At 38.6% G+C, this 24,784-nt stretch overlaps 1 protein-coding gene and 1 non-coding gene across 2 annotated transcripts; both read left to right on the top strand.

The window, feature by feature from the left end:
- Nucleotides 1-15,976: 15,976 nt before the first annotated feature.
- On the top strand, nt 15,977-17,524 carry RPS20 (ribosomal protein S20). The gene is made up of 4 exons (XM_043978958.1): nt 15,977-16,134; nt 16,448-16,547; nt 16,931-17,004; nt 17,302-17,524. Exons 1-4 carry the CDS (start codon nt 16,132-16,134, stop codon nt 17,482-17,484), a joined length of 360 nt encoding a protein of 119 aa, XP_043834893.1. The 5' UTR covers nt 15,977-16,131; the 3' UTR covers nt 17,485-17,524.
- LOC122737860 lies at nt 16,774-16,841 on the top strand. The gene has a single exon (XR_006354612.1). It is a non-coding gene; the product is annotated as a small nucleolar RNA U54 (small nucleolar RNA).
- Nucleotides 17,525-24,784: the final 7,260 nt, after the last annotated feature.

The raw sequence follows: 24,784 nt of genomic DNA, 5'->3' as shown, positions 1-24,784 counted from the left end.
GAGGGGAGATTTATGATCTAATATCCAATTTTAAATCTCACAATAGACAGCTCATATATCATGACCAAGTCTCCTTAACAAACTGGAATAGACTTCCTGCTGCACCTGTTGAAATGACTATGATTTGATTCTATTGGGATGTTCTCACCTGATTAAGGTAATGGGTATAGAATCTTACCACTTAAGTAGAGTGGGATAATTGATTGACAAAATCAATGATTCTACCTTTACACCACTATTGATTATGTTTCCTTTCTTTATATAAAACAAAATCCAGTAGCCTCTAAATCCTTGTCTTGTGTGATTAATGATGGCAGTGGAACAGAGAAATAGGAAGAAGTTATAGATCTCTGTCGACAGAGAAGGGACACATCATCACTTTAGGGAGGCTGAGTTGTGAGGGGAGGAAGAACAGACATCAACTCCATTTGGTAGTCCCATATGAAAGAGAGGAATATTAAAACCATACCCCTAGACAAGCATGTTTCCATAAACATGAGAGCCTATATACAGAAAGAATAATATGTATGTAATAGTTCTTTTGGTAATGCTTGAATTATCTGCCTTGTGTGTGGTCCTAAAAGTTGCTAAAATTCCTGGAAATCGTATTTCTCCCGAGCTCAGAAAAAGAGGAAGTTTTGCAATATTGGAAGTAGAAGGTAGAGTTTTCCTCTAAAGGAGCAGAAGTTTTAAAAAGTCTCTGGAGAGAACACAAGGAGAAGAGGAATGTGGTGGCACTTCCTACCAGCTTCATGGAATAGTGATACAGTAGCCACAGAGCAGTTTTGTTTCAGCAGCTCAGAAATTCTCCTTCTCAAAATTTGCCTCTAGTGAGACTCGAGAGGTGAAAGCTAGAGAGGCAAGAAGGCACAAGACTGTCTTTTGTTTTTGTTTTGTTCCATTTTAATGTGCTCACTTGCTCAGGTGGCTGGAGAGGAAAAAAAAATACCCAGACACTGTGGGGAATATGAAGAAATTGAAGCTTCTTATGGCCTACCCCTGCCTCACTGCTGCTGAGTCAGTCACTGGCATCGGGTCCTAATTGTGTCCCTCTGGGAAAGAGTGTATCTGACTGATGTAATGTCAATCCTCATCTTTCTTGCCATCTCTGCAGCCTTTCATACTGTCAATCACCTATCTTCTTTAATACTCTTTCCTCTAAATTTTTGTGACAGTATTCTTTCCTGGTTCTCTCTATCTATCTGACTCTCCTTTTAAGTCTCCTTTGTTCGATCTTCCCATGAATGTCCTGGACACTTACTTCTCTTGACATTGTGTATCCTTTCCTTCTTTTTTATCTCTAGATTATTTTTCTTGGTGATCTCATCAGATCCCATGGATTCAATCAATTCTCTGAAGATGATTCTCAGATCTTCTTATCCAGCCTGAAACTCTCTCTTGACCTCCAGTCTCACATGTCCAGCTGCTGACTGGACAGCTTGAACTGGATGTCTTATATCTTAAACTCTACATGTCAAAAATAGAATTCGTTGCCCCGCCCCAAAACCTCCCCTCTTCCAACTTCCCTAATGCTATCAAGGCTACCACCATTTTCCTAGTTACTAAGGCTAACAACCTACTTATCATCTTTGATTCCTCACTATCTCTCACCCCAATCCCACATATCCAATAGGTTGCCAAGTCCTGTCATTTCTTTCTTCATAACATTTTTCATATGTCCTCTGTCTCCTCTGATACTGCCATCACCCTAGCACAGTCCCTCATCACTTCATGCTTGGGCTATCTCAATAGCCTGCTATTTGTTTTCCTTAACTTAAGTTTCTCCTCACTCCAGTCTAACTTCCATTGAGCTGTCAAAATCATCTTCCTAAAGCACATGTCTAACAACATTATATCCCCTTCTGAATTCAGTAGACTCCAGTCGCTCCTTATCACATATAACATCAAATAGAAAGTCCTTTTTGACTTTCAAAGTCCTTCCAAACCCCCTCCTATCTTCCCAAACTTCTTACTCCCCCACAATTACTCTGTGATTCAGTCACTATTCCTTCCACAAAAACACCATCTCCCAATTCCATAGTTTCACTGATTTGCTCATTCACTGTTGCCTAGAACTCTCCCCCTGCTCATCTCCATCTCCTCATTTCCTACAATTCCTAGTTACCTATCCTCTATAACAAGTCTTCTTAAACTGTGGTTCATGACCTTACATGGGATTGCATAACTGAATTTGGGGGTTGCATTTCCTGTCACTGGTTTGTAGCATATGATATCATGGGACAAATCTGGGAGCCACACAGGAAAGGGTAACTTTTCCTAAAGCCAGTCCTGGAACCCTAATCCCAGCCTATTGTTAGAGAGTCTTCTCTTTCTAGCTAGGGGCATAATCACAAGCCATTTATATGTTTCGTTTCTAAACGAATTCACACTAACCTGGAAACTTCAGTCTGTCACATTACCTCATGAGCTTAACTTGGTGCTACCCCCTCCCCTATCCCAATGTTACAAGTGAGGGCTTCTCCTGGGATCATGTTTTCTTATTTTTTCCAAATTACTCAAAAAATTTATACCAATACTATAATAATTTAATTGATTGTGATTCTTAAAAATATATTTTCAGTTTTAAAGTTTTTAAAATACTTTTTACAGATTGACATAAGCTAAATTAAACCAAATGATGGCTAATTTTATGGAGAAATATGTATACATACACATATGTATATATGTGTACATACCTGTATATATGTATGTGTTATAGTTATGAATTTTGTGTTGTTTGGGTTTTTTTCTTCTTATTGGAATTTTTGCTGATTTTGGAATTGTTTTTCAAATCTTACCTGGGGAGATTATTATGGACTATTCAAGTATTGTCATTTAATGTTACCAGTAAGAATACACTCACTGTTTAATAAAAACCTTTCCTGGATAAGTTAGAATAATATAGCATTTATCAGAGATTTACTGACTTGTCCACCCTTTAAAATAATGTCTATTATTAAATTTGTCCAGTGGCTTTCTGTTTGGTCTCCCTGCCTTGTTTCTCTTCACTCTGGTCCCTGTGATTGCAAATTTTAGAATTTAGTTAAAAAAATGAGACAGACCCAAATATCTAATATAAAGAAAAATACAATCCAAGATTTAATGATGATAATACCTCATTTAAAGCATTTTCCTTATAACAACCTCATGAAATAGGCAGTGTATTATCTCCACTTTTCACATGAGAAAACTGAGGCTCTAAGGTTAAATGACTTACCTATGGTCACAAAGCTAGCATCTGGACGAAGGATTCAAACCCAGACCTTCTGATTCCAAGTTCAGTACTCTTTGCACTATGTGTGCCTTTCAATTCTAAGTTCATAAACTCATTTGTGTTATGCTACTGGGTCAACTAGGTGGTACAGTAGATAGAGTGATGAAGCACTCTAGTTAGGAAGACTTGATTTCTAAGTTGTGGGAGTGACATTGGGCAAGCAACTTAACTTTAATCTCTGTCTGCTTTTCATCAGTAAAATGGGGATAATAATAGAACCTACCTCCCAGGGTTGTTGTGAGGGTCAAATGAGATAATATTTGTAAAGAGCCAGCATAGAGCCTAGTGCATAATAGGCACCCAGTAAAATTCTTGATTCCTTGCTACCTAATGAAATAATTTACTTTTTAAGGTACCAAAAAAACCCTGATCTTTTTAGAATTTAAAATAAGCAATTTGGATTCTTTCAATATATAGAAAACCAAATAGTTCAATAGGTAAAATTCATACTTTAAAAAGTATATTTCCATGGAAAACTTATAGAGAACATGAAAATAGAGCAGGACCAAAACCAAAACCAACCCCCACCCCCCAGAAACCACATATTCAACTAACAAAAAGAGAAGCAGCTGAATAGGACCAACAGTAAGACAGCGTACTGAACACTGTTGAATATAGGAATCATATTACAAAGAGGAAAAACCTAAGGGTCCATGTAGTAATAGAGAGCAGCCAGAAAGATTTAAAAGAAGAGGAGGAATGACTTAGAAGAATGGCAAGCAATGCCAAAAATGTGTTCCCTTAGAGAGGGGTTTCAAGTTACTGAATTACAATGACTTGAGGGAGTAGAAGTAGATTTTTCTTCCCTCTTTCCACAAATGAGACTGCATGTTGTGCAATTCTACCAAATACGTATATACTTGCCAGGCATTGCTCTATTTTAATTTCGAATTCTTAAGAAATTCAGAAAGTCTTGTATAACAAATTATGTCACAAAAATGAGAAAAATTATCCATTTTCCCTTTTCTTGAATGTCTCCCTCTGAAAAATGTAACAAGTCCACTGTACATGGACCATATCAGTATGATGAACTGTTTGACTAAGCTCATATTTCACTAATTAAATCATATGTATCTGATATTTTATTTCAACTTGAATCAGAATAGACCAAAAATTTTTTTCTTTATATAAACTCAACTAAATGGATTATTCAATGCAGATTATAGGATTTGAAATTATTTTTCCTTAGTTTCCTCATCTGTTTAAATTAGAACAGAACATGGAATAAATTATCTCTACCCTTACCTTCAAGTTCTTTCTTTTTATGATTTTATGAACTATCTTCCTCTTTACTACTGACCACCTTGTATACATGTCTTTGTCTAGCAATACTTATACCAGGTAAAGAACAAATAAAATGGAATAATGAAAAAATATCAGTCTGTTTTGTTGGCATTGCTTTCAATGTTTGGAGCACCAAAGTGGGGGAAAGTTCATTTTTATTGGATAAAACAAGATTTAGCAATGAGTTCCAGATTTAATTTCTTCATGTTTTTCCTGTAATATGGACAAATCTATCAGTGCCTGTGATAGCTGACTTTGACATCTTTGTTCAACATGGCTGAAGTAAAGGGGTAACCATTTATTGGTGGAAGTTTTAGGACATAAGAATCCCAAGAGACTGGGACCTAGATGCAGAGATTCAATCCTTTTTAAAATTTTCTTTACCTTCTCTCCCCCCACCCCACCCTAGAAATGGCCACCAGTTGACATAAATAAGGAGAGAGGGAAAGGGAGAGGGAAAGGGAGAGGGAGAGGGAGAGGGAGAGGGAGAGGGAGAGGGAGAGGGAGAGGGAGAGGGAGAGGGAGAGGGAGAGGGAGAGGGAGAGGGAGAGGGAGAGGGAGAGGGATGTAAAGTCATTCTATACATACTTTTTTTTTTTCAGATCTTTCTCAGGATGCAGATAGCATTTTTCTTCATCTTTCTTCCTTTACAGTTAATTTGGGTATTTATAATAGTCAAAATAACTTATTTGTTCAAATACCTTATTTGTTCAATATTGCTGTTGCTGTGTATAATATTCTCTTGGTTCTGCTCATTTCACTCTTCATTATTTTGAGCAAATCTTTCCATATTTTTCTAAGATCATCGAGCTCATCATTTCTTATATCACAGTAGTATTCCATCAAAATCACATACCACAACTTGTTCAGCCATTCCCCAGTTGCTGGGCATCCCCTCAATTTCTAATTCTTTGTCACCACAAAGAGAGCTACTATAAATATTTTAGAACATATAAGTTCTTTTCCTTTTTCCCCAATCACCTTGGGAAACAGACCTAATAGTGGTATTGCTGGGTCAAAAGGGGATACACAGTTTTATAATTCTTGGGCATGATTCCAGAATGCTCTCCAAAATGGTTGGATTCATTCACAGTTCCATCAAAAGTAAATGTGTCCCAATTTTTCCACATCTCCCCCCCATAACATTTGTCACTTTCCACTTCTATCATTTTAGCTAATATGATACATGTAAGATGATATCTCAAAGTTGTTTTTAATGTGCATTTCTCTAATCAATAGTGATTTAGAACATATTTGGTGATATATAGTTTTTATTTCTTTGTTGAAAAACTGACTGTTCATATGCTTTGATTATTTATCAGTTGGGGAATATTCTTATAAATTTTACAAAGTTCTTTATGTATTTAAGATATGAGACCTTTACCTGAGAAACTATGAACTTTTTCTCCCAGTTCTCTGTTTTCTATCTAATCTTGACTATATTGGTTTTATTTGCACCAAACCTTTTTAATTTAATGTAATTTAAATTATCAATTTTAAACCTCACAATGCTCTCTTTTCTTGTTTACTCATAAATTGTTTCCCTATCCATAAGTCTGATAGTTAATATGTTTCTTGTTCTAATTTTCTTATATCTCCCTTTATATCTGGGTCATGTATCCATTTTAACCATATCTTGGTAAATGGTGTAAGTTATTGATCTATGCCAAATTTCTGCCAGACTGCTTTCCAGCCTTCCCAGAAATTTTTCCCAAGCAATTAATGAATACTGATCCCCAAAGCTTAAATCTTTGTATTTCTAAAACACAAGGTTACTATAATCATTTGTTACTATGTATTGTCTGTCTATTCTGTTCCACTGATCTCCCTTTCTATTTCTTAGCCAGTACCAGATAATTTTGATAATTACTGCCTTATGATGTAGTTTAAGATCTGATACTGCTAAACTTCATTACTTTATGGCTTTTTTCATTAATTCCTTTGATATTTTTTACCTTTTTTCCTTCTAAATTAAGTTTATTATTTTTTTCTAACTCAGTAAAATAATTTTTGGTAATTTAATTGGGATGGAATTGAATAAATGGATTAGTTTAAATAAAATTGCAATTTTATTATATTGGCCCTGCCTATCCATAAACAATTAAAATTTCTCCAATTATTCAACTCTGACTTTATTTATATAAAATATTTTATAATTATGTTCATATAGTTCCTGGGTTTGTTCTGGTAGGTATACTCCCAGGCATTTTATACTGTTTACAGTTATCCTAAATGGGGTAATCTCTTACTATCTCTTCTTTGCAGAGTTTTGTTGTTGATATATAGAAATACTAATAATTTATGTGGATTTATTTTATATTTTGCTTCTTTGCTAAAATTATTGTTTCCACTAACTTCTTAGCTAAATCTTTAGGATTTCCCAAGTATATCATCATATTGTCTTTTTTTAAAGATAGTTTTATTACCTTATTGCCCATTTGAATTTCTTTAATTTCTTTTTCTTCTCTTGCTATTGCTAAGATTTCTAATATAATGTATTTCGAACACAATATTCAAATAATAATTTCTAATATAATATAATAAACAATATAGTTAAAATATAATGATAATATAATAAATAATCTGGAATTATATTGATGACAATGGGTATCCTTGTTTCACTCCTGAGCTTATTAGGAAGGCTTCTAGCTCGCCCCCATTACAAATAATGCTTGATGGTGGTTTTAGGTAGTTGCTTCTTATCATTTTTTGTTTTGTTTTGTTTTTTTACGTATAAGGTATTTTATTGCTTCTTATCATTTTAAGGAAAAATTCCTTGATACCTATGCTTTCAAGTGTTTTTAATAGGAATAAGTGTTTCAAAAGTTTTTTCTGCATCTATTGGTAGAGTCATATGATTTTTGTTACTTTTGTCATTGATATAATCGATTATGTTAATAGTTTTCCTTATGTGAAACCATGCCTGGTATAAATTCCTCGTAAGAAATCACACTTCGCCACAAGGTATTTATTTAATATTGGAATTAGTTAATCTTTAAATGGTAGAATTCACTTGTAAATCCATCTAGCCCTGATGCTTTTCTCTTAGGAAGCTCATTTATGGCCTGTTCAATTTCTTTTTCTAAAATAGGTTTATTCAGATAGTCTACTTCCTCTTCTGTTAAACTAGGCAGTTTATATTTTTGTAAATATTCTTTCATTACACATAAATTGGAAGTTGATTGTCATATGGTTGGGCAAAATATCTCCTTTTTATTGCTTTGATTTCATCTTCATTAGTGGTATATTCACCCTTTTCATTTTTAATACTAGTGATTTGGTTTTCTTCTCTTTTAAAAAATCATCTTAACTAATGGTTTATCTATTTTATTTTTTCATAAAACCTACTCAGTTTTATTTATTAATTCAATGGTTTTATCACACTGAATTTTATTAATCTCACTTTTAATTTTTAAAATGTCCAATTTTGTGTTTAATTGGGGATTTTAATTTGTTTTTTCTATTTTTTCTTTTTTTCTTTCTATTTTTTTAATTGCATGCCCAATTCATTGGTCTGCTCTTTCTTTATTTTGTTGATATATGCATTTAGAGATATAAAATTTCCTTGGCTATCTGCTTTTGTTGCATCCCATAGGTTTTGATATGTTGGCTCATTATTGTTCACTCATTCTTTAAGATTAGGTTGCTTAGTCTCCAATTAGTTTTTTTAGTCTTTGTTACCATGGTCCCTTATTTAATATAATTTTTATTGCATTGTGATCTGAAAGAGATGTATTTAATATTTCTGATTTAACTAAAAAGTTTTTATGCCCTAATATGTGGTTAAATTTTGTAAGGTACCATGTACTGCTGAAAAAAGGCATATTGCTTTCTATTTCCATTCAATTCTCTCCAGATATACATCATATCTAGATTATCTAAGATTCTATTCACCTCCTTAACTTCTTTCTTATTTAGTTTTTAGTTAGATTTATCTAATCCTGAGAGGGAAAGGTAAAAGTCCCCTACTATCATAGTATTATTCTATATTTCCACCTATAATTCATCTAACTTTTCCTTTAAAAATTTAGATGCTCTAATATTTGATGCATGTAGGTTTAGTATTGATACGGCTTCATTTTCTATTGTACCTTTTTTCACAATGTAGTTTCCCTTTTAATTAAATCTATTTTATCTCTTTTAATTAATCTCTTTAAATTAAATCTATTTTAGCTTTAATTTTGTCTGAGATCTACTACCTCTGCTTTTTTTTAACCTCAGCCAATGCATAAAAATTCTACTCCAGCCCTTTATTTTAACTCTGTGTATCTCTCATTTTAGATGTTTTTTATAAACAACGTATTGTCAGATTCTGGTTTTTAATCCATTCTGCTATTTCTGTTTAATAGTGTGTTCATCCTATTCACATTCAGTTATTATTCACATTCAGTTATAATTACTAATTGTGTATTTCCCTCCATCCTGTTTTTCCTCCCTATTATCCTTCTCACCCTCTCTTTTCCCCCTCTTCCTCCTCACACATATGATTTACTGCACTTTTTTAAAAGAACCCCTCCCTTATCCTCTCCCTTTACTCTCCTTTTCCTAAATCCACCTGTCCTTCTAAGAATCCCTCCCTAAAGAAAAATAATTTTAAAAATAAATTAATTTAAAAAAAGAATCCCTCCCTTATCCTCTCCTCATCCTCCTACACACCCTTCTAAAAGAAATTCCCTTATCCTGTCTCCTTACCCTCCTATTTCTTTATAAATTTAGACTTTTAAATCCTTCTTTAACTCAGTTCTGATGAGAATAAGATTTCAGCATTACCAGTCCTCCACCCCTACCTGCTTGCACTGTAACAGTTCTTTGATTAATGCCATGTTTGTATGATTTGTATAATTGCTCCATTTTACCTCTCCCTACCCAGTTTTAATTTTCAGTCATCCCACCATACTCAGTTCAATCTCAACCCTTCTATCTATGTATATGCTCTTTCAAACTACTTAAGTAATGATAGCATTCTTAAAATTACAGATGATATTTCCCATATAAGAAATAAATAGTTGGACCTTATTGAGTCTCTTATAATTGGTGTTTAATATTTACTTTATGTTTGTCTGGGATCTTATATGTCAAAACTTCCATCGACTTCTGGTCTTTTTGCCACAAATACCTGAAAATCTTTAATTTCATTAAATATTCTCTTTTTTTCATTCAGGATTATACTCAACTTTGCTGGATAAGTTATTCTTGATTGAAAACCCTGCTCCTTTGCTCTTTGAAATATAATGTTCTAAGCCCTTCCATCTTTTAATGTAAAAACTGCTAGGTTTTGTGTTATCCAGACTATAACTTTACAATATTTAAATTTTTTTCTTGTTGATAGTATTTTTTCCTTAACCTGAGAGCTTCAAAACTTGACTATGATGTTCACATGAGTTTTCATCTTGGGATCTCTTTCATATGGTGATTGATGGATTTCTATTTTTCCCTCTCTTCTGGAACATCAGGGCAATATTAATTAATGAATTTTTGTAATATCCTATCTAGGATGCTTTTCATCATAATTTTTAGGTAGCCCAACAATTCTTAAATTGTCTCTCCTTGATCTGTTCTATAGATAAGTTGTTTTTCTAATGAGATGTTTCACATTCTTTTCTATTTTTTCATTCTTTCAATTTTGTTTTATTATTTCTTGGTGTCCTATAATGTCATTAGCTTCCCTTTGCCAAATTCTAGTTTTTATGGAGTTATTTTATTCCTTAAAGGTTTTTTTAAATTTATTTTTCCAATTGGTTGACTTTCTTTTCATATTGTTCTTGATTTTTCTTGGATTGCTCTTATTTTTTCCCTAATTTTTAATCTTTCTTATTTATTTTTTGAGGGAACCGAAGGAGGACTCAGGCAACTCACTGGCTTCTCTCCCCCATCTTGGCTCCGCCCTCTCTTATTTATTTTTTAAATTCTTTTTATGGTATTTTTCTTTGAAGTAGGAGTTGTTTTTCAAAACTTCATTATCTTCTTCTGAGTATGAACCCAGATCTTTATCCTGATAGTAGTTATCTCTGTTTAGGTTCTTTCTTCTTTGCTAATTCATTCTTTTTATTTTGTATTTTTTTTTATAGTGGCTTTTTATTAGACTAAAGTTCTAGTCCTGAAGTGTGGGGAGTGATGCCTCAAGCTTCAGGTTTTTCATATTGTTGTTTTCTAAGCACTATCTGGGGGCCCAGCTTTGGGTACTCTTCTCTGTCCCTGAGCCATGGCTAGGGCTGCTAGCCAGCTATTACTGCAAATGGTCTTGCTCCCTGCAATCCCTCCTATGGCTGCAAATTTCAGCTCACTCTTCTACCCTGAAACCAAAATCAGGGACTCCACTCTCCTGAAAGTGCCCACAGCCAATGGGGTCCCTGCCACTCCCCTACCACACTCACCAGGCCTGGTTTTTTTCTTCTTTGCTCACAGCTGCAGCGTGGGACCCTGTCTGGTCAGCACAAGTAGGTCTGGCATCCTAGACAGGAAATGGTCCTTCACTCTTCCCCTACTCAGCTGTCCAACACCCACACTGTCAGTGAGGTGAAAGTTCCTTAAAGCTAAGGCTGCCTAATGACCAAGCTGCCCAGAATCTGACTGGAGTTATCTATACTTAAATTGGGCCAAACCTCACCCCCGGAGGTGGGAGTCTTTCCTAAGGTCCTCCCAGATTGTCTTAGGAGGACAATTGCTTTACCTCAACTTTTAATTATTTCTGCTGCTAAAAATTAACTTTGAGGCAAAATTTTATCTTGTTTGTGGGAGAGAAATTTGGAGAGCCTGGTATGTCTTTTCTTATTCTGCCATCTTCCAGAATTCTCTCACGTCATTTTTGTTTGTTTTTTTGTGGGGCAATGAGGGTTAAGTGACTTACCCAGGGTCACACAAACAACATATTTTTTTTTTAATAAAGGAATTGTTTCTCTGAACCCTCTGGCTCTGAGTGATCCATTGCTCTAGCTATGGAATTACTACCAGTACAAGACCCATATGTACAAAGATCCTTAGAGCAGCGCCTTTGGTTGTAGAAAAGAACTGGAAACGAATGGGGTGCCTCTCAATTGAAGAATGATTGAACAAACTATGATTTATAAATATAAAGAGATAGTATCATGCCATAAGAAATAGCAAAAAAGGATTGATTCAGAGAAATACAAACCTAAATGGATGTTGAAATCTGGACAACAGAAATGCCTTATTCACTTAGTCTCTCCAAGCCAAATTCTACCAGGAGACTCCAAAATGTTTCAGAGTTTGATGCAGTGATCATTATGTCATCTGAAAGCATACACAGAAAATTCTTCCTCTACCTAGATTATCTTCCTCCATCACAGTAGTGAATGTCTGGTCAGAATATAGCTCCCTGTTTCATGAATCTTCTGATATTTATTATAAGGGGATCATTGAACAGGGTTATTTCTGTAGTTACATCTAGTTGTAGTATAGTATAGTGTACAGAGAGCAGGAAAGCCTTGGGTTCAAGTCCAACCTCTAATAAATATTGGCTCTGTGATCCTAAGCAAATCATAGAACCTCTTAGGACCCTAAGAAATTTATTAAGAATATAAGCTGCATGGGGGCAGCTAGGTGGCACAGTGGATAAAGCACCAGCTCTGGATTCAGGAGGACCTGAGTTCAAATCCAGCCTCAGACACTTGACACTTACTAGCTGTGTCACCCTGGGCAAGTCACTTAACCCTCATTGTCCCGCCCCTTCCCCCCAAAAAAAGAATATAAGCTGCAAAGAATGAGCTGATCTGCACAGTTCCTTAGGACAATGAAATCAAAGTATAATCCCTGGCCCTGTAACAACTTTCAAAGAGTCCTGAATGATCTTAATGCATGGCTAAGAGTTTACACTTTACTGTAATCTATGAAACTAGATCAATAAGTAATCACTTTTTTTTTCTAGCATTTCAACATTTACATTCATTTGATCCTGAAAACTCTGAGATGTCCCACAGGTGTCATTATTTCCATTTTACAAGTAAATAAACTGAGACTTAGAATAGTTGCGACTAAAAATAAATACAATTTTGTATATTGTAGATAAATAGAATAGATACCTTTAAAGTCTGGGGCAGTTAACATATGAGTTTATTCAAAGTGGTAATTGACTACTTACAGATTCCCCTTTTTGGATTAGCAAATTTTAAATCATGGATTTACCCCCTTTCTTTTGGCACTTAAAGCCCTTTACAATTTGGCTTCATTCTACCTTTGCTTCCTCATTGCACACCTCCTTCACGAACTCTACCTTCTGCCCATACTGGCCTCCTCACAGCTATTTGAAGTAGGCATTCCATGCCTTCCCACCATGCTTTCCTATATGCCTGGAATGCATTCTACCCTTACTTCTGCCTCTGAGAATCCCGAGATTCTTTTAAGGATCAGTTCATGTGCCAGCTTCCCTGGGAAACTCTTCTTGAATCTGTTAATGTTCTCTCTCCTGAAAGCATTATAGACACATACACACAGAGAGATAAATGTATGCATTGTGTATGTCCATATCTCTATATACCTATATCAACATAGATAGAGATATACACACATCTTTACATGTTATATCCCCCTCTGTAGATTGTCAACTCCCTGAGGGCAGTAACTATTTTCCCCCCTTTTTATATGCTTGTCTTGATGCTTAATGTTTGTTGGATTGGATGGCTGGACTGTCACTGATGATACTATTCTCTTATTTGGGATGTTCCATAGCAGTTCTCAAAGTGTGGTCCATAGACCACTAGGGATTCCTTAGATGCTCTCAGAGAGTCCACAGGGTCAAAACTTTTCATAATAATACTAAGACAGTGGGGCAGCTAGGTGGTGCAGTGGCTAAAGCACCAGCCCTGGATTCAGGAGGACCTGAGTTCAAATCTGGCCTCAGACACTTGACACTTACTAGCTGTGTGACCCTGGGCAAGTCACTTAACCCTCATTGCCCTGCAAAAAAAAAAATACTAAGACATTTTAATTTCTAATATGGTAAATATGAATAGATATAATCCACATAAACAAAAGCTACTGGAGGTAGTCCTCAATAATTTTTAAGAGTATAAAAGAATCCTGAGACCAAAACGTTTGAGAACCACAGTGCTACAGGAAAGCAAACAGAAACGATCCGAGGGTTCTATAGGGCAGCCCACAATGTAACATCATACCCCAAACAAGGGCATTGAGAGGTAAGGTGTCCAGAGCACAGGAAGTGATTGTGAGACTATATTTTGCCTTGGTTAGAACACTGTTGGTGTTTTAGGAAAGCTATCCATGACCTAGAGAATACAGAAGAGGGTAATTAAAATGAGCAGGAGGGGGCAGCTAGGTGGCACAGTGGATAAAGCACTGGCCCTGGATTCAGGAGGACCTGGGTTCAAATCTGGCCTCTGACACTTGACACTAACTGTGTGACCCTGGGCAAGTAACTTAACCCTCATTGCCCTGCCTTAAATTAAAAAAAAAAATGATGAGGAGCCTTGAGATCATGACATGTGAATTGGTTACCAGAACTTAGGATGATTATACAGAAAAGAAGAAGTTTTAGAAGCCAAAATAAATTGGTTCTCATGTGGAAGAGATTAGACTTGTTCTGTTCAAATAAGGGGCTTCTGAGTTCCCATCATCAATTCTGAGATGTAAAACATCGCCAGATCTGAACCAAAGTTTTTACTTGACTCTGTGTCTAGCTCTTTGCTCTATTTATTTTTGCCCATTCACTTGATAAAGACATTGTTTTGTTTTAAAGAACTCCTTTGCCATGGACACAGAGTAGGATTTTACTTGTACCTAAATAGCCTAGACAAATCCAGATAAGATTAATTTTTCACTTAGTTTTGGCTCTGGCTACCTTCATTGTTTAGCTGGGAAAAAAACATTTCCTAAGTTTTCTTTAAGAAGTTAAGAATATCAACCACATCTTTTATAAACAAAATTCTTGGAAAATGCAATTACACCTTACTTTTTGCACAGTAGCTTAACTTTATTTTGTCCACAAACATGCATTTTTGCTTCATTTATTATATGAATATATAATGTTTATGTGTATGTGAAATATACATATACATGTGTATATATAAATGTATTATATTTTCTTTTAAAACTAATAGTATGACACTGTCATTACAACAATGTACCAGCAGATGGCTGTCATTAGGACCACATTAACTTTTGAAAACTTTACCCACACAAACTTTGGTACCCTTTTTATTGTAAGTTTCTAGAAATTTAGAAGTGTGCTCTCTTTTCCTTTTTTTCCCTCTTTTCCTTTTTTCTCCCTTCCTTTTCTTTTCTTTCTATTTCTCTCTATCCTGAGATTTAAACAACCCAATGGTGCAGGTACCACAGGTAGTTTGATCCTATTTTATAGATGAGAACATTGACTCAGAGTTTGCGATCCGATGTCAAAGGCAGGAATCCAGCAAGTCATCTTCACGGCTTCGGGTTGCTGCTCTACACTTACCCCATCCACAACACTTAACACTGGCCCCCTCCTCTCTATTCCTATAACCATCCTCTTACTATAAGCTCTAATTAACCACCCCCTTCCCTCCCATAACGAACTTGCCCCTTCATGGTTCTTCCTTCCTCTTAACACCCCACCCCGACCAGCCCCAAATCAAAAACAAACAAAAAAACACCTTTTGCATTCCCCTGCTAAAATAATCCTTCTGACATATACATTTGCCCAAAGTCCTTCAATGGTTCTTTATTGCCACCCAGCCATGTTCAAACACTTTTTTTGTGTGTGGGGGGCAATGAGGGGTAAATGACTTGCCCAGGGTCACACAGCTAGTAAGTGTCAAGTGTCTGAGGTCGCATTTGAACTCAGGTACTCCTGAATCCAGGGTCGGTGCTTTATCCACTGTGTCACCTAACTGCCCCATCAAACTACTTTCTTGGCATTCAAGGCCCTCTCCAAAGTAGATTTATATCACCCCCGCCCGCCGTCTACAATTTCTTCAAACCACGCCCTGAAAGAAGTTAGGGCTTAATTGACAACAAAGGGAGGGTGAAGAGGGAATGTACTTTTCTGAATGGGAAAGGGGAGGGGGGGGGGAAGGGCGGATACGGCACGAGTGGCTCTGCTGCAAAGTTGTTTGTTTAGCGGAGGTTCGCTTCGCCTCCGTGACTGCTAATAATGAATACTGCATCCCCTCGACTTCTTCGAAGCGCACAACTGGGAATGGATCGATAAAATCTGCCAAGCTGCGGATACGGTCCATAGCCAAGGCTATAGCACCTTCTCAGCCCGGAGGCCGCAGCCCAGAAAGCGAAGCGCCCAGTCCGCCACGGCGGCAGGTGTCACTGCAGGGCGGCAGGGAGCTCTTCTTTTCATTCACCTCCCTCCTCCCATTCCCAAACTCAGCCGCTCTCTATGGCTCTCGGGGCCGATGATTTCCTTTTCCGGGTCATCCGCACAAAGCGCGCGCAGCGCAGGGACGTGGCCGTAGCTATAAAAGCGCCAGCCCGGCCCCGCCCTTTCCTCTTTGGTGAAGGTACCATCGCCGCAGCTGCTTGGAGTTGGCAGTTCCTGCCTCTCCTCCTCCTGACTCACCGCTGTTCGCTCTTACCGAGGAATAAGTCGGTCAGGAAGCCGCTCCACTGCCATGGTAAGGAGGACAGGAGGGTATAGGGAGCTGGCAGGCTCGTGCGCGCGCTGGGCCTGGGGGTGGTTTCTGGTGCGAGGCCGGCGCGGCCGAGGCCGGCGGGAGGGGAGAGCCGCGTGCGCCTGGGCGTGCTCAGCCCACGTGGTGGCCCCCGCGCGGGGGAGAACCCACGCACGCTCCCGGGAACCGACTCGTAAAACGTGTCCATTACTTTCCCTTCCTTTTTAAATTCGGAATTTCGTAGTTGGCTTCGTTTGGGGCTGGTTTTTCGGTTCTCCCCTTTCCGCCCCTCCCTAATGGCCTCCTTCCATTGCAGGCATTCAAGGACACCGGTAAGACGCTTGTGGAGCCCGAAGTGGCCATTCACCGGATCCGAATCACCCTCACCAGCCGCAACGTGAAGTCACTCGAGAAGGGTGAGCGAGTGGGGAGCATGGGGGAGGGGGGGCGTGGACTTGAACGACCCTTCCGGCCCCCAAATCTCCCATTTGTGACCGATCTTAGCGCTGGATGAGCCGCCCCCAACGACCGGAAGGCGTTTAGCATCTGCTGGTTCTGGTGTCGCTGCTCTGCCGCGTCCTGAAAGGGGGCGCATCGTTAATGGGGTCCAACTCGGGGGCCGGAGCCTGGCTTGTTCGCAGTTGGCAGTGATGACGAACTTAAAGTAGTTGAATTTCGGTGATTGATTTTTACGCTATTCTGAGCCAACTCCGAGAAGAGCTATCTTAGAAGACATCTTTTAGGGTTACTCTAGATCCCTGTGAATGCACTAACCGACTACTCCTTTCTTTCCTTTTAGTGTGTGCTGACCTGATTAGAGGAGCCAAAGAAAAGAACTTGAAAGTGAAAGGACCTGTTCGAATGCCCACCAAGGTATGAAAGGCCAGGGGGAGAGGCCTGAGTGTAAAGGAGCGTCTGGGTTAAAGCCGTACTCAGCTTGCCAGTACAATCTAACAGTGTTAGGAATCCGTGCACCTTAATGGGGGGGGGCGGTTTCGGCGGTCAACTCAAACACCTTTTTCTTAAGTCTTCAGTCACGCTTAAAATGGTTAGTTGTGCAAAAGAATACCTGTTTTGTATTTAGAATGTTGGTAGGTGACTAAAACTATTACATTCTTAAGATTTTAAATGGAACTTAGAAAGCTTTGTTTGCCATTTCTTTCATTGTAGACACTTCGAATTACAACTAGAAAAACTCCTTGTGGTGAAGGTTCTAAGACTTGGGATCGATTCCAGATGAGAATCCACAAACGTCTTATTGATTTGCACAGTCCTTCTGAAATTGTGAAGCAGATCACTTCTATCAGCATTGAGCCAGGTGTAGAAGTTGAAGTCACCATTGCAGATGCCTAATCAATCATCTGTTTTTTAATAAATTGATTGCAACTATTAATTTTGTTTTATGTCTTTAGAATCAAATCATTGTCAGTAAAAGTAATTCCTTGTAGAATTTAATATTTGAAGTAGGTAAAATGGAGTAATTCCAGGAGAGATGAGGATTTAAATGCCAGCCAATATAATTCTCTTTTAAAAGTTGGGTGGCAAGAAGAGACTGAAAAGGGGTGCTGGAAAAGGTATTAACTACAGCAGCTGTCTTAATGGGAAGGGAATTCTCTACACAAAAATGATGAACCAAGTATACTTGTCTGTGTTTATTTTTTGAGAGGAGGTAGTAGTTCAGCCTTTAGCAGCTAACTTTTGGTTTTTCCCCTTCAACTAAACTGGTATGTCAAGCATTTGAACCAAAGATTATTCCAGGGAAAAGGATTTATAAGTGGAATGTTACAGGTAAGAATTCAAACATAGTATTTAGGAAACACATGATTCAGTGCTAACAAGTGTATTAATCAATAGCTTTTCCTTCATATTAAGTGACTAAATGAAAGTGTGTTACTTGCTTTTGAGCAGTGTACTCTGCTTAAAACTTGAAACTGCTTAATAGACATAATGATTTTCTGTGTAAGCATGGTGGTTCCCTGTTTGGATGCCATGAGTTGTCATTTTTTCATGACATCTTAATTTTTAAAAAAAACCTGTTTTTGGGTACTTTAGGTACAACAACTCAACAAACCTATCATAATTGCCTGTTGCCCAGGAAGGAAAAGTAGATTTTTAGTCCCTGTTTTATCTTGTTTTATTAGTTACTTTGAGTTTGATTATCTTAGTCATTTTCATTTGTGTTGTAGTCAGTGTTCTTGGTTTCATTTCTTTTATCACTTGTATATTCTGTCTGCTTTTAAGGACCTCCTGCTCTAATGGGAGAGGAGATAACATGAAAATTTTTCAGCTGCAAGTAAACCTGCAGGAGCAATTGACAAGCTGTATTTACACAGGGGTTGCTTCCCAGGATGATGGCTTAGGGTGAAGGTACTTGGCTTAAAGCATTGTTGTTCCCAAGGATCTGGAGTTCACAACCTTGGGCTGTCTCCATCTGCGTCTGAGGGGTAAAAGGTAATCTTGGTATGATATTCCTGGCCCAAGCTGGCTGCCTTGGCTGCTTCCACTAGGCTAGTTTGCTCTCTGACAAGTGGTTGGCAGTAGATGTTTCCCCAGGTGATGGTCGTGAAACACTTGTAGTTTGGTAACCAAATTCCTTTTGATTTCTCAATGCTTTTAAAAGAAACTCTTTGAGGGCAGAATCTACTATATATGGGGAGTGTTGAGAAATTGTTATAACCATTTAATAGAAATGGGGAACCTTTTTATGTTTTGTTTGGGTTTTTTTGGAAGGGCAATGAGGGTTAAATGACTTGCCCAGGTTCACACAACTAGTGTCAAGTGTCAGACTGGATTTGAACTTGGGTCCTCCTGAATTCAGAGCTAGTACTTTATCCACTGTGCCACTTAGCTGGCCCTGAGAACCTTTTAAAATAGTCTACTCCCCAATAAGTTAAGGGCCATATGGAATAAAACTATATCTAGAAGTCTTAAATATTTAACTGTGCAGTTTATAAACTAGCCCCCCAAATTTTAAATCAAAATTTGCTAATTCTGCTTTTTAAAAATTTTTCTCTAGTTGACTCTAGATTGATTCAAGATATAATTTGAACATTGCTTTCCTGAAAACGCATTTTTTAATTGATATGCTAAAAGCAAAACATTTTCAAATGTAAAATACATGTGACTGTAAAATGTTGTGTATTTATGACTCAGTTCCCCTTTATTGAAATAGGTTTCAGTGAGAGCCACAGCTGCATTAGGTTTGACAAACATTACACCTGTGGTCTGAACATAAAAATTATGTGTCAGACATGTTTCATTCAGATCTGTCATGAGACAGGGACTTAAACTTTTTTTTTTCCCTATACCTAGTTTGCTCTACATCACTTTGAGTTTAACAGGGTAGTAATATTCCATGGAATGCCACAATTTATTTTTTGTCAAGGCAATTGGGGTTTAAGTGACTTGCCCAGGGTCACACAGCTAGTAAGTGTCAAGTGTCTGAGGTTGGATTTGAACTCAGGTACTCCTGAATCCAGGGCCGGTGCTCTATTTATCCACTGCACCATCTAGCTGCCCCCAGAATGCCACAATTTAGCCAGCCAATTTCCAGTGCTTGGATATATAGTTTGCTTACAGTTTCTCATTCAAAGTAAAGTAACAATGAATATAAATATTTTCTTTCCATATTTATGTGTAGAGACTACTAGGTGCTAGAGCTGCAAAGAAATTGTGCTTAAGGAGTAGTAAAAATAAGTAGGCTATAGTCCTACTAGAGTGATAGTGCATCAAAGTGCAATTAGTTTTTACACATTAACTGCTCTTCATAAAAATCTCAACATTGTTTGCATCTTATTTTTTTAGCCCCTTTAGGTTGGCCAAGAAGTTGATTTCATTAGAAAAGCATTTCTCTGAGCAGCTAGGTGGCACAGCGGATGAAACGCCAGCCCTGGATTCAGGAGGACCTGAATTCAAATTTGGCCTCAGACACTTGACACTAGCTGTGTGACCCTGGGCAAGTCACTTAACCCTCATGGCCCCAGTGGGGGGGGGAGGAAAAGTATTTCTCCTCATAAAGATCATGAGCAATTTAAGTGGTTGTTAAAGCGGAGCATGTCAAAGAATATGAATCCAAATAGGAATTCATTTAACTGTAATATTGGTGCCTTTGGACAAGTTCCTCAACTTTTCTGGACATCAGTTCCCTCATCTGAAAGGAAAGGTTTGGACTAGATCGCCCCTGAAGTTCCTTCTCTAAAAAATGGTCTACTTATGTCTTTTAACCATTTCTCCAATAAAGAATTGGTTTGGTTTTAGGGGACAGACTTGAGATTTCATTAGTATTCAGGGAAGATGAGATCTCCCTCCACCAACAAAAGCAATCTGATTTAGTGGACCCAGGGAGGTAAATAGAAATGAATGACCTTCCTTTTCCTTTGATCTGATATGATAAAGGATTTCAGTGCAGGTCTTACAGGCCTGAAAGCTGGCACTATGAACTATTTTGCAATAGGAGCAAAATTGGTGTTGAAATGAGGTAATTTTGTGTCTAATTTTGGGGGTTATTCAAAACTGCAAAATTCCTAAAAGCAATTCAAGCCATGTCCCCCAGTTCTGGTCCACTTAAAGTGTCTGTTACTGTAATTTGTGCTGGTGATTAACTTAATGGGCTATCATAGTCTGGACAATAGACATCCCTGGTTCCTTTGTTTTTTCTTGGTCCCTGAATATCATTGAAGAGATCCCCATAGTAGTCTAGCTTTGATGCGATGCAGTCACCACACTAATAGCCATCCCTGCCATCCACTCACTACCTCTTCTGTTTGTGTCACCTTGACAACAAACTTCTGTTTTACGATATCTCTATTTTTAACAATCCTATCATGGGCGGAGCTAAAACAAGGGATTTGTATAACCAGGGCAAAGTCAATCTTAATCTCCCTACTCTTCCACCCCACTCCTTTATGTTACCATCCGGACCAGAGTTTTTAAATCTTCACACCATTGGTTTTGTGAAAAGGAAATCCTAATGCATGAAGTATTCCATCTCCCCCACACTTATATAAGGTTGGGGAGGAGCAGGAGACACCTATTAGGTTTTGTATGTCGGCCCATAGTAGGCGGTCGGTAAATGACTATAAAGAATTCCCTCAGTTTGGGCTGAGTCCCTGTCCTGTTTCCCCCACCCTCCAGCTTCCGGCTAAGAGCAGTGATTAACACCTTGGGTTTTAAAGGACTGATGAGCGCTGCGCCTGGACGGGAAGAACCTAAGGGGCTGCTGACCCGGTGCCAGCAACATAAGACCCAGCTAATTCTCAGGGGACTGAGGTGCTGCCTCTGGGCCCCCTCCGTAGGAACATAAGAAAGAACTCCCCCCCCCCCACGTCTATAGGCTTAATCTTCCTCTACCCCAACCCATTACTCACCCAAGGGCTCACCCTTCACTCCAAGTAGGAGTTTGTCCTGACCCACTTCGCCTAACATCCGCTAGCCGGGTGGATTAAGTGTCTGCTGCCTTTGGCCAGCCTCCAGCGCTGACTAAAATGCAAACAAATAAACGATAAAGCTCCGAAATTATCCAGCAAGAAACTATCCAGCAGCCGAAGCAAGATTTTTAATATGGAGGGAGTGCACTGGGACACCACCCTCCAGCGCCACCTGGCCGAGCGATGTCATACTTGCAGGGCTGTGCTACTACGTACAGGTGCAGGTTACTGTACCCAGTCTTTCCTCGATTTGTAGAAAAGTCTGGGGGGCCCGCCTGGGTGCCTGGGGAGTCCCAGCCAGAGCTAGAACCAGAGTCCAAGCCTGAACTAAGCTCTTTCAGACCCTGATCTTCTCTAGGTGCCTGCACTTGCGAGAAGAAGGTGGGGCATAAAGGCTGTGTTTCTTGGGGGAGGGGGTCAAGGGGACTTCCCCCTCAAATAACTATCTGAACATTTTTCACAGGCGCTGTGGAGTTAGGGAAAGTAAGAGAGAGGAGGGACGAAGGGAAGAAAGGGGGAAGGACTAGTCTTGGACCCACACTGGTGTAGTCAATATCGATTATATCTCCGCAGATTGGAGACGATCCATCTCAATGTAAGATTAAAAGCAAGAGAACCAATCTCTGCGTCCACATCCTCACCAGAAGACCCGGCTGTCTTCAGGTGCAACTGAGGACGATGGATACAAAAGAGTGGTCTAAGCTAGGGCTTCTTAAACTATCCACTTTTGCCCCTTTTCATGCCAACCCAAGGTATATAAGTATATAAAATAGGTATATGTAACCTTATACTGTTGCCAATTTTTTCGTGACCCCCCCACATTCAGTTATGCCACCCTGGGACCCAAAGTTTAAGAAGCTTTGGTCTAACCTATTCTCCTCTGACTCCATAGAGGTTTCCATAAGTTTGCTGAATACTACTGTATTCCAGCAGGGTGGGACATTAAGGGTGTCATGGGGAAAGGTGGAGGTCCTGAGGTATTCCTCAGTAAAGAATTACACCCTCACACACAGTTCAATTAGAATTAAAGTAGTCTTTTATTTGGTGCTAGAGAAAGTGACAGAGTCAAAGACTTCATGCCACCATGCCTTCCCCCCCCCCCCACCTTAGAAACATCCTCCCAAAACAGAAGGAAAGCAAAAGCTTTTATAGAGGATAGATGGGGTGTCCACTTGAAAACTGGAAATTTCTCTTTTGGGGTGCAGTGGGGAAGGCTTGGATGTGTGTCATATTCCTGAGAGTAGAGGGTTTTGTTTTTGAAATGATGGTCCTGACCTTTGGGGTTATCTCTATTTCCTATTTCCGGTCCTGTAGTGACCAGGCCTAATTGACTTTCCTGCTATAGAATTTTATCTCCTCTCACTTCTTTGGTATGTCCATCCTGATAGGTCAATCTAAACTTTAATAGTCCCTTGATTACTCAATATGTCTGTCCTGTTATATGGTCATCTTTGGTTTTGCTTCTCACAGGAGAGACTTCTGATTTATCCTAAGCCCCATGTCAAGGAGTGGGATGGGTTTGGAAGCTGAGAGTCAAGTCAGACAACAAGAGCATACTGTATGCCAAGTATGCCTTATAGGAAGGCTGACTGCAAGTATACCTTGACTATGCCTTAGCATCGTACTTATATATACTAAGGCCAAGGGGGAAAAAATGTCTCTACCCTTGAGGATCTTTTGCATCATGTAAATTTACATCATGTCAATAACTAGTACATAACTCGATTTGTATAGTGTCAATGTCAGAGAAGACATGACCAGCCCTGTGGAACAGAAAAAGTCTTCTGCAGAAGGTGAGACCAGCTGAGTCTTTTAGGATGCCAGGAAAAGAAATTAAGAGGCAGAGGAGAAGGGAGCAGCCAATCCAAAGTCACAGGGATGGAGGTGGGGCATTGTTTTCTATGAATTGCAAATAGACCAGGATTGATGGATGATAGAGTGCATGGAGGAGGGTGCAGATTATGAAGAGTTCTGTGTTTTTTTATTTTGTTTGGTTTTTTTTTGCAATAGAAATGATGACTGTTGTTTCAAAGGACCCAAAGAGGCATCTCTCTAAGTAGCACTGAGCTAGAAAATGAAAACAAGCATGCAAATGACCCGCATCCCATTGACAGTAAGATTGCATGTTGGATTTATATCCCCATTGTGTTTCAGTTCAGTTAATTTTGGTACAATTCAACAAACATTTACAAAGTACCTTGCATGTGGTAGGTGCTGAGGATATAGCTTTTTAAAGGGGGGGGGGGGTAGGTGGAAGTGCAAAATAATTCTGCCCTCAGGAATGTGTCTTCTACTGGGGCCTGGGCAGGATATAACATGTATATATCTAAATAAATAGAAAACAGATGCATGACTGTAGCCTTATATGTACTTACATCACCTAAATTTTGGTATTGTAGTTATGAAATAACATTTTTTTCAGGGCAATGAGGGTTAAGTGACTTGCCCAGGATCACACAGCTAGTAAGTGTCAAGCATCTGAGGCCAGATTTGAACTCAGGTCCTCCTGAATCCAAGACCTGTGCCACCTAGTTGCCCCAAATAACTGACATTTTAATGTGGTGCTTTAAAGTTAATTTTTTTTTTTTGCAAAGTCCTTTACAATACAATCACTCTTGATTCAAATAGCCCTCACCTGGATCCAAATCCTCATCCTCTTTCACCTGGAATATATGAAGAGTTTTAATTGCCAAGCAGAGGAGTTTGTTTTTTATTCTGGTGGCAATAGGGAGTCACTGGAGTTCACTGAGCAGGTGGATGATGTGGTCAGATCTATGCTTTAGAAAAATCATCTTAGAAACTGAGTGGATGGTGGACTGGAGGCCAGAAGACCAGGGAGAAGGTTATTGCAGTTGTCCCACAGAACAGTAATGAGGTCCTTTGCTGGGGTGGCAGCAATGAATGGAGAGAAGTAAAGTTAGAAATTAAAAGATTTGGCAGTGGATTGGATATGTGGGGTGAGTGAGAGGAGATGAGAATGACACTGAGGTTAGGTTTCCAGTCTGGGTGCCTGGGAGGATGCTGATGTCCATGAAGGTGATAGAGAAGTTGGAATAAAGAGAGGGTTTTGAGTGAAAAATAATGGGTTCTCTCCACCAATCACCTCCTGAAAGAGACCCCAAAAGGAAAACTCCAAGGGATATTATAGCTAAATTCCAAAATTATCAAGTAAAGGAGAAAATAATGCAAGCAGCCAGAAGAAACAATTTAAATATCAAGGAACAACA

This window comes from Dromiciops gliroides, chromosome 1 (assembly GCF_019393635.1).
Source record: "Dromiciops gliroides isolate mDroGli1 chromosome 1, mDroGli1.pri, whole genome shotgun sequence".
Lineage (NCBI taxonomy): Eukaryota > Metazoa > Chordata > Mammalia > Microbiotheria > Microbiotheriidae > Dromiciops > Dromiciops gliroides.
The sequence above is the reverse complement of the archived record's forward strand: the minus strand, read 5'-3'. Positions and strand labels throughout refer to the sequence as shown.

Coding starts and splice junctions, on each gene's coding strand:
- RPS20 (XM_043978958.1), top strand. Junction 16,548..16,930: donor CGTGAAGTCACTCGAGAAGG/GTGAGCGAGTGG, acceptor CTTTCCTTTTAG/TGTGTGCTGACCTGATTAGA. Junction 17,005..17,301: donor CTGTTCGAATGCCCACCAAG/GTATGAAAGGCC, acceptor CTTTCATTGTAG/ACACTTCGAATTACAACTAG.